Source organism: Xiphias gladius, chromosome 15 (assembly GCF_016859285.1).
Source record: "Xiphias gladius isolate SHS-SW01 ecotype Sanya breed wild chromosome 15, ASM1685928v1, whole genome shotgun sequence".
Classification (NCBI taxonomy): Eukaryota; Metazoa; Chordata; class Actinopteri; order Istiophoriformes; family Xiphiidae; genus Xiphias; species Xiphias gladius.
The window spans coordinates 4126366-4137016 of NC_053414.1; the positions used below are offsets into that span (position 1 = coordinate 4126366).

General features: G+C 44.3%; 1 protein-coding gene across 3 annotated transcripts in view; it reads right to left on the bottom strand.

Annotated features, from left to right (window-relative positions):
* Window positions 1–3161: 3161 nt before the first annotated feature.
* commd1 (copper metabolism (Murr1) domain containing 1) overlaps window positions 3162–10651 on the bottom strand; it is an 11116-nt gene continuing 3626 nt past the window's right edge. The window contains exons 2-4 of one of the 3 annotated variants that reach the window (XR_005709029.1): window positions 10096–10386; window positions 6822–7110; window positions 3790–3853 (exon numbers count right to left, since the gene is read on the bottom strand). Coding sequence is in view for 1 of the 3 variants with exons in the window: in XM_040147454.1 (XP_040003388.1) it covers window positions 3746–3853; window positions 10096–10386 (399 nt within the window). In the remaining 2 variants the exon portion in view is untranslated. Of the gene's footprint in view, window positions 3854–5386; window positions 5418–6821; window positions 7111–10095; window positions 10387–10651 lie in introns of those variants that run through there. The other 2 variants (XR_005709030.1, XM_040147454.1) reach the window with 2 other exon arrangements.

The window sequence follows — 10651 nt, forward strand, 5'->3', positions numbered from 1 at the left end:
ACGGGGTTCGCAGGCCCCCCGAGGTTCATCTGAGGGCCCAGAACCAATGGATACGAAAGGAAAATATTTTCCAGACTTGTTCCAGACCTAATTTTGTGTTGTCGTTGTTGTTTTTCAAACTCTTTTGAAACAACACGTGAAGGAAAACCTTCACTCTTCGGTTGAACTGCTCGCGTCCATTGTGAGGCCGCGACGGTTTGGTGACGGGTCCGGAGTAGATGGGGTTCCGGTTTTAAGGGGTTGTGATCACACCGGACTCTAAGCGCCGATGTGCGGGAGCGGTCGTCGAGCCTGCGAGGACAATACCGTCCTTGGATCATTTAGTGGATCGACGAAGGCGAAATGTGAAACGACGAAGCGATCCGGGCCGGATTTATCCAGCCGGATTTCATGCCCGTTTGGCTGGTAGTGACCGAGGTGCGTTGCTCTGGACCAGAATGGATGAACAGCTGCACCGACCGAGTGACCCGCTAACTGGCCGACTGGCCCGCAGCCCGCCTGCCGGGCAGCGGCACCAGCCACCATTGGCACGGAGGGAGTCTACATACAAAAGCCACCGAATTACAGCGGAGCCGAGACTGACGGACGTTTGACCTCTGACCCCTCCGGTTCATCCTGTACCGTCTCAGTGAAACCTGGCTGATGACCGCATGACGGCAGATTATCCCTGCTGTTTTTCTGTTTGTGAATTTCCCCCGGGACGAACGAATTATGTTTCTAACTTTAGTTCTGCCGGTTTTTTTGGCCGAAGTGATGTCAACAAACTGCATCAAACGTTTCGGTCCGTTTGTTTGACTTTTCTTACTGTATAGAGACGTATGTTTATATATGTAGAGCTGTGTTTACATGGAGGCCCTGGGTCAAAGGTCGTCAGAGGGGGCCTCACAGTTCGGGAAAGGAAGTTTATGCTTTGTGACTGAAACCATAGGTTAGTGACAACGGCCATATTCAAGACTGATTTCCAGACTGGTTCTTCGGCTTCACACCCTCTCACCCTGCAGACCTGCAGGTGCTCGACTTGACGCTGTTCTTCTTCGTAATAAACCTTTATATGCAATCGAGACGGTGTCGGCGGAGTCTCCATCATCCTCTTCCCATCATCACCGCCACCCAACGCCAACCACCTACCGTATTCTGTTATTTTCATTCTACTTTGATCCCGCGTATTCGTTCTTCTTGTGCGATGTTTACAACCATGTCAAGAAAATGGGTAATAAAGTTTAATTTTATTATTAGACTTAAAAAGCTAAATCCAAGGAACTTATACTGTAATAATGTACATTTTTTTCCCACTTGCATTAACTTTTATGATTCCATCAGACCATCTTTCAAAATTAAAGGAAAAAAAAACAAAATTCAGTCGATTATTAAGTAAAAAATGTCAAACTTTTCGATTAAATATCTCTAAAATCTCATGGGGTTAATGAGTTTTTGTTCACACTGCAGTGTAAAAATAAGCCTGCGCCACAGCTGTGTAAAATGGCAACATGGGCAAATCCAACTGCACCAAGTTTGACATTTTCTCTCCTGATCTGGGGCCAATTTCAACAGGACAAGGAGACCATAGGAGTCAGGGCAGAATTATATTGTGTGCTGTCAACGTGATGCTGCCGTTTTCACGCTTGCCCTCGCCCTCAGATATAAACTGCACCGAAGTGGGTTTTGCAAAGTTAAAGGTCTTTGTTCTTCCCGTCCAGATCTCACATACCACAGTCTTTCCTCTCCTACATCCTCCCCACCCCCCATTATAATTTTCATATTCATCTGGAGAGTTCGGGCTCGGGAGTTTCTTACATCGTGCAGGCCCTGAAGGCCCCTTCGAGACACGCTCAGGGACGTGTAGGCGATTTTTCAGCTGTGTAAGTGTGTTTAATGACCTCTGCAAGAGCTTGGTGAGAGCGACACCCTCCAGTTTACTCCTTTGCTCTGTTGGTCAGTTAAGAAGCCTCTCGGTGTGAACTGCACGGCGGTCCGTGCCTCTGTTGTCCCGCGACAGCTCCACGAGACGCGAACCAACTGCTAACGAGCAGAATGATGAGCGATGGGGCCGTTCGAAGTCTACTGATGTCACCGAGGTTTATTATAAAGCAGTTACAAGGAAATATTTACACAGCACTTTTTCCTACATGGTTGTCTCCACTTCTCAATTTCTAAAACTCAAAAAATGTAATCGTGAAAAGTGGACGAAAGGAAATATCTCCCCACCCTGAAGCTTTACACTGCAGGTGCTGACAAATCCTGTTTACATCATAGGAAGGATTATATTATGGTTGTGTTTGCGGCCGTCAAACGATAAAACCGACCGACTCAATCTTAGCTGGCGCAAATCTGTGTAAGGACATTTTATATACAGTATGTCAGAGGACAGTAATGTCCGAGTTGGGTTGCGAGTACGATCCTGTAGCTCGATAGCGGAACCTCTGGAGTAACGTGGCCTCCTCCTGGACAGCGCCACGCAAAATATTAGTTGAAAAGAAAAAGAAAAAAAAAATATAGCAAAAACGTAAGTGAAGGTGATTTAAGCTGGTGCCAGACACTGGCAAGTCAAGTGCGGAGGTCCTGCAGAATCATTGAGCCACGCATGAGCCCACGTGGGCTCGGGACTGGAGTCCGACACCTGTGTCTTAAAAGGGACAGGACGGTCTGTGCTTGGGCTCCTCTGTGCTTTGACCTGAATGCTTATGTTTGCTTGCTAACACGCTAAGTGGAGGTTGTACTGAGTTAGCTAAATTGGCATTTGAGGAAGGTGATCACAGAACCAGTACTGGTGGATTATGCTAGCTACTGTTAGCACGTTCAGATCCAAATAACAATTAATAGACAATTTAGCATGCTAGCATTTTATGCTTATGTAGCATGTTATGCCATCTTATGTTTGTCATACACACACACACAGAAAAAAAGAAAAGGCTTGTCATACACTTGCGTTATCATGGACGTGCCTGGTGTGATGAAAGCATAAAGCATCACGGTGGCTCAGACTGAACACAAAGAAAAATCTCTGACGCTGGAATATACTTCAATGGTTTCTTTCAAACCACACTAGCGGGAAAACATTTCCAACCTGGAATGGTTGCACCCTCGACTCAGTTCGCGCTGCCGGCGAATAGACGTGTCCTTGCACAATAGCTTCACCTCAGACATTCACTTTATGTTCGGTCTGAACCCTCCTCCACAACAAAAGTTAAATCATTCTCGTCATAATTTTCACATTACACTGCAAAGTTTTCAAAGATCTTATGGTTCCGTTTTGCTTAATTTCATTGTTGTTCAATGTTCTGCGTTTTTTGTGCAGCTATGCTCAAGAGAGGGACCTCCGTCCTGTCAGAGGAGGTTTAAAACACTGTTCCAGCGCTTTGAATTATTGTAGGTTAAGAAACGAAACAAAACTTTTGGTCCATCGACAAATCAGACCCTTCAGAGTCATACGTGAGCGTGTGTAAATGAAGCTCGTGAAAGAACAATACGTCGTGTCTTGAAATGCATGTGTACGTTGACCATGTGTGTCCTTTCTGAGTCCACAGGCAGGTGCAAAAGCCACGTTGGATCCATCCTGGCAGATCTGGGTCTGAACGACGCCCCTTTTTCTTTACGGTGCTGTCGTACGAGATGAACCAGATCCAACAGGACGGCGAAGAGAAAGCAGCCGTTTGCAGTTGGAGACGGCTGGAGTAGCTCGGAGGACACTTGTCAGTCAAAATCACAGTGTTTCTCCGCTGCCTCGCATAAACTCTCGGACGGGGTTTTAGGTGCGGTGAACGATCCGGTCGATGCTCTCCTGGATGTCAGCCATCTTCTTCAGCATCTGGTTGACTTTGGCCTCATCGAACTCCAGACACACAAACTCTGAGTCCTGTGAGAGGAGGGGGGAGGAAGACGTTTTATTAATACACATTATTAACGCTCCTAGAGGGCAGGTGCTCGAGTCAAAAGGTGGGATTTCAGTTCTTCGTCTCTCACAGCGAAGTGGCTCTAGCGATGTTGGTGTGAAACCTCATGCACATAAAAATCACTTTTCTGGGCTTTTTGATATTAAACTCTCTCAGTACGCAACAGCTCTTCTGTGCAAACCAGCAAACTACCAAATTTAAACTGTCAAATTGTAGATTTTGTGTATCACACTTTACTCTAAATAACGTTTTGTTGGATTAGTACTTTTTGTTGCGAATTGAGCAAAAAAATATTTGAACGTAGCGCTGCAAAAACCCGCATGGCATTTGACAAGTTATTCACATGCGGCAAAGATCCTGCATGAGGTGAAAGGGGGCAGGTTTGTAACAGGAAGTTAGTCATGGCGGTTTGGCCCACATCTTAACACAGGCAGCAGTCGGAGCTGCAGCGGCGGCTGTGGCACACAGCTCATGGAATCAAGGGGACGTATTACATAACCCTCGGCACCGGATAATTTACCAATACTTGCGTGAAAATTTGTTTTCATCCCTATTTGAGTCAGTTAGACCGCCACACACTGGGATGATACACACATTTTTAGATTCGGTGCGACTTCCATTTTCCCAGGACATCGTAATCACCGACGTCCACTGCAAATGAACGCTGATGAATCCACTTAGAAAACCACAGAAAAAAAAAAAGACTCTCTTTAGAACTCCAGAACTTCACAGAGAATCATCACGTTTCTAAGTTTTCTTCAGCAACACAGTAAGTCAGTGACAGTTAGCTGTGCGTCCATGGGTGCATTGCAAACAGGAAGTGCCAACGGCTAGTTCGGCATGCTTTTAATGCGACCAATTTGCCAAAATGTAACGTTTGACGTGTAAAAAAACATTGGCAAAAACTAAACAAAACACAGGGCTCAAGTTGTAGCCCACAGCCAACAGACTGACTCCATGACAACATGGACTCAGTCCGTTGCCCCCCCCCCCAAAAAAAAAAAAACTGAATGGGAATTGTGGTTCCAAAAATAGAGCATTATTATTCCCCAAATATAAGTAAGACAAAGAAAAATTAAAAAATAACAAAAAATCATTACTATAAACTATTTTTTCTTGTTTCACTATCAATATTTTTGGAAAGTATTATACACGGTATTTATTACATTATATTCCTGAAACAGTGACACTCTCCTCTATCTGCTCATAGGATATGAGGAGTTCAGGGTGAGTAGCTTTGTCTGGCGGCGGTCCCACGGTGTCAGACTTTGAAACGACAGCAGGAGCTCGTGTCACTGACCTGCACTGCGTTCATTTTGCGCTACTTAAAATTGAATGAAGTCTACTGCAGCTACAACGTACGGGGAATCCCATCTGCCCTGCCTTTGTTTCGTCCGATTGTCCTCAAGAATGGATGTCACACCGTGATATTCGCTCCCCAGGTTTCCATGGACACAACCATCGCCTCTATTCGGAGTCGATTGCTTGGTTAGAGCCATCTCTCTTAGCGCAGAGCAAGAGACATCACTGCAGTGAGCAGAAATAAAAACATTTCAGTTCAATGATTCCCCTGAACCTGATAAAGATCTGCGATAGCATGTTGTTATGTGGCATTTTTTGCTACTAAAAATCTTTGGTTTTGGATTTCAATACATAGTTTTAACATAATTAGAGTTGCAACTAATGATTATTTTCATTACCAGTTAAACTTCTGATTGTTACACTAAAAATAGGGAAAAATAGGGGAAAAAACTGTTTTACTTGTTTTGTCCAACCCACAGTTTACAACCCGAAAGGATTTACTTTAGCTATACATATACTTGGTTTTTTTCCACATCACATTTTGAGAACCAGACAATAATAGAAGATTATCAGAACTGTTGGTGATTCATTTTCTGTGGATTCCCCAACTAATCTTCTCACAGAGAGCGTAACAGTTCGGCTGATGCAGAAATAAACGGAATCGTTTTGGCCTCGTTTCTAGTCTGATGTTTAGGAAAACCAGGTTCCTCCACGGGGACGAAGGGCATCGTGTCATCCAGCTCCTCTAGGATTTAAGACTCGCCGGTTAATGTTACGCGTTCACCTCCTCCGCCTACTTCTGCAGCCTTCAGGCTCCTATCGGCCGTAATTAGATTAGAGATTGAATGGACTCTCATAATAGTGTGTGTATCCTACAGTAAATCAGTGTAATACAGCACAGTGAGAGCGTGCTGCGCTGGTCTGCTGACCTGCTTTCTCCGCGCCGTGGGACCTGACCAGATTAGGTCCGATTCACAGAGGAAAGAGACAGGACAGACTCCCGAGGGACAAACTGACATCGAGATCACACAATGCCGACCCCTCACCAGGACAGCGGGTTTAACTTTCAGCATCACACCTTTTATGTTACTGACCAGCGATTTGGTATCGAGTACACTTAGATATTTAGCAACAGCCCAGTTTTAATTAAGATAAAACGTTGTTAATTATGTTGAGTACTTATAAAAACAAACAAAAAAAAGTATCTGTAGATAAGAAAATCATGAGCCACAAGCACATTACACTTTAAAATAAATCGACAACCTCCCTCCCCCGAAGTCAACGCATCGGCCTGGAGCGCCAACTGTCGACTCAGAATTTCCTGATTCAGGTTGAAGCTCTAAGCTAAATCCACATTCAGATCAACACATCCATCTGTCTCCTACCTTATGTAACTAACACATGCCTGTACTCAAGCATGTATCAGCTTTGGTTCTCTAAAGTTCCCTTTCAGACACGTTTTAAAGTTTGTAGGAATACTCTGCCATGATTAATAATTTTGTTTAATGTGGTTTCCCCGCATAAAAAGGAAAAAAAAAAAAATTTAAAAAAATTGTGGATCGGGCCAGTCAGACCCAGACTCGGATGAGGAGTCTGCTGTGCATTAAAATCAGCGACGAGCAGACGTACCAGAATGGTGAGTGTAGTTAGCATCTTTTATTTATGTCGTTTGTTAGCTGGTTAGCTCTTGACTGGCAGCGGCTGACAGAGCGTCAGTGGCTGTGTTAAAGCGAACCCTCGCTCTCTGTGCCGACGAGTCCGCTCTGTGCTGGAGGATTCCGGTTTCTTTTGCTCCACCCCGCAGGTTGACAGGACTGGTTCCTTAGGTATGTGACATATGAAGCCCGGGCTGGAAATACTCAGCCATGGCGCTGACTGTTTATTTCCCTCATCATATGTCTCGTATCATATAAAAACACTGTATGGACATGTTACCAAAATTACAAACTTGATTTTCATTGGAGGGGCTCTAAACACACACACACACACACACACACACACACACACACACACACACACACACACACACACACCCTTGCGTTCTCTCAGAAAAAAATGGATAATCACAAATAAATAATCATAAATAATTCACTTGGTACATCCAGACAGAGAATGTGAAATTTCAGATTTTACCTAACAAAGGGAATCCAACATTTAGCTCCATCAGAAACATGAAAATAGAAGGACATGATAAGAGGCAGACAATTCTTAGACCAATCAATCACACACAGCATGGACGAAAAATAAAACCCGTCTACATGATCCAGGTCTTAAATTGTTGAAAGTCTCTCGGTGCAGTGGCAGGATTGTGTCAGTCGTCATTATGTTATTTAGGTATTTTGTATTACTACAGGATTCATGTTAAAACAAATGGTCAACTGTAGCCCACAAATTAAAGTGCAAGGCTTATGGCTGTTAAATTGGAAACAAGACTCTAAAGCCTGGTGGAAAAGTCGTTTATTGACATCATACGCTAATTAGCTCATTCATGATTCATGACGGCTGGTACCTGCATTCTGCCTAGTGTCAGCCGGTTTCAGCCCTTTGTCTGTTTGCTTCTCTCCTACTCTCTGTTCTGACATACACGGTGATTTAATCCAGCCGAATTCCCCATAAAGCTGCTCTCATTTACATGCTTTTCTGTTTCTGTTGTCAGCCAACAAGTGTGAAATAGAGACTGAAACACGGCCAATTAAGACGACATGTTAACCAGCAGTCACTTCCAAGCCATTCGTGGGGCAGTACTGGCGACTCTCTTCTACGGAAAGTTAAGGTTTGTCCAAAAAGACGCTAGATTTGCCTCGAGTGCTCTTGTGAAGAAAAGTCGCTAAAACGGTCTGAAAAGTCGGTAAATCTAGCAACAAAGGCGGTAAATTGGCAACGCTGCCTGTAAAACGCTTCCTGTTGACGTAATAGAAACTGTTCACGACAATCCATTTTGAAAGAGCAACGGCCAATGACCCCAACACTCGGCTGGCCCGATCAACGGTGTAACTTTATCACTCAGTCAGTCAGTCACGGACATTGGCGTTTCTGAGGTTAGCCTCGCTGTTGTGGTCCAGAAATTTTCCATTTAAAAGGGGCACTCCACAATTTTAAACAGGAAGTTCAACTTATTCGTTACAAGGACTACTACTGTAGTCTGGAGCCTGTGAAAACAACTGTATAATATTGTAAGGTTCTGGAGGGAGCTTTCTAAAATTTGTAAAATAAATAAATAAATAAATAAATAAACAACCCCGATGATGCCATCAAGGTTTTCTCAACTGGACCTTGAGACTCACACAGGTGGGTTTAACAATCTTTAACATAAACATAAAGGCCCCGTTGACCAGTTCTAATCATCTCAGCCTTGATGGGTGCACATTTAAGACCCTAACTTTATTTTCTCCACCAAAATGGATTTTGTTTTGAAATAAAGGTCACCTTATTACCAGTAGCATTGTCTAAGCGACCTAATCCTCTGGGAGGGGCTCTGAAACTGTTTTCAGCTCAGGACCCAGATTGAGTAAATTTAGCCTCCTCATGGGACCGAGGTTTATTAAAATAAACCAGTAATCCGGTCACGTCCAGAACCAGTCCTCCTGCCAAACTGGAATCTGTCTTCAAAACCAACCCATGCCTGTGCGGTCAGCAGTGTTTACCGGTATCCAGAGAGTACAATGCTACACGTGTTGTTTGTTCAAACTCACTTCCTTCGTTTCGACCCACAGATTCTACAGTATGACGTAGCCGAGCGGATGTCAATCCAATCATTAATGGGGATGTAAAGTTAGCGTTAAGTTGATGCATTAGCATTCACCTAACGGCAGGTGTCAAGTTATATGTCAATATTTGATTTCTATGGTTTTAACTCATGTATACACTAAAAATATTTTAGCTGATGCAACAACTGAAAGTTTATAATGTGTAGACAGAAGCTGTGTCCCCCGATACTGATACTATAATAGAGAATAGTACTACAGCACTAGTTGCTAAGTTACTGCGTCGTACTATTCTGTGCTATCAGATCACGACACAGCTAGAGCACCAACTATTGTCAGTCGGCCACTTTGGAAAAATAAAAATAAAAATCGAAAACTGAATGAAAATCCATTTGTCTTTGTTTGAGTGAGCTCTGAGGACGCAAATTTAGCGTAGTGGTCACGTGACACCTACTGGTCAAGAAAGACTTTTTTTTTTTTCTTTTTTCCATAAAAATCATTATAGAGGCTGTAAAACTCTTGAGCGTGTCTCCTAAACGGATGCTGTTTGAGACGTTAGGTGCAATAAAAACTGTAAGGTTTTAAAGAGCTGCACGAGTAAACTAGACTTGTGCCGTTCATGTCTGCAGGGACACCTGAATCTCTTTATCCAGCCGCTCCCGTCTGTGTTGTTTTTGAACAACCGAAGCAACATCAGTCTCCGTGTTGGCATCTTAAAGTACTTTTTCGATACACTCTGTCATTTTTCTAATCTACATGCAACAAATACTCCAACCGCAGTTTTCAGTCTTATCAGTAAGTTAAACTTTAATATAGTGGGGAACTATAGAATTGGAAGTAGAGTTTGTTTTGATTTTAGATGAAAATTGAATTAATTTTCTCCCAATTGGAGAAAAAATGATTTTAGTCCATTAACAGTTATTATTAATTTCTGTGACCTGTGATGTTTGTTTAACGTATGTTTTAGGTTTAATGCCACAGTTTGAGGTTCCTTTTTTCAAGGAAATACAGCAGGTGTGTAACGTTAATTTGTAACACACCCCGTTTCCCCACTAGCTACTGCCAATGTTCTCCCGACCAAGCCGCGGATCCCCCAGGGTTCTGCAGAGACTACGAGACTGAGGTTGCACTGGTCGGTTCCCAGCATGAATTTGTGAAACGGCATGAGTGTCAGAGGAAACACTGGACGCAGGTCTCACCTGTCTGGCCCTGCCCAGTTCCAGCTCCATCAGGGCGACGGGGCCGCTGTGGGCTGCGTCCCCACGGCTGGCTGCGGTCTGCAGGTCCACCCTCCAGGAGAGGCCCCTGAGTCCGGGCTCCCAGCGGCTCTGAGCCAGCAAGCTCTCTCTCACCCGGACTCGCTGGCTCTTCCAGAAGCGAGAGAGGGCAGCAGCCTGTTCGGCGTTCACCCCACCGCTGCCCTGCTTCCTGGTCTGAGCTGTGAGGAAGGCCTCCAGCTGGGCATGGTCCATGTCTGCCGTGGCGATAGACTGCGAGACGACGGAAAAGAGGAGCGGGATCGGCTAAGGTGCGACACAAAAGCCGGCGTTCTGCAGTTCTTAAGTCACACCGGCACCAATAACAGCCAGTGTTATCCACCAACTGCAAGTTTTTTATACATTATTGTGGAACAGATCAGTGTCACATGCAACTATTTTGACCAAATTCCACACAGCACAGAGTCTAACCCAGTACGATCCTGCGGCAGCACAAACTACAGCCTCCCACATGATGATAGAGTAGAATCAGCCCTCG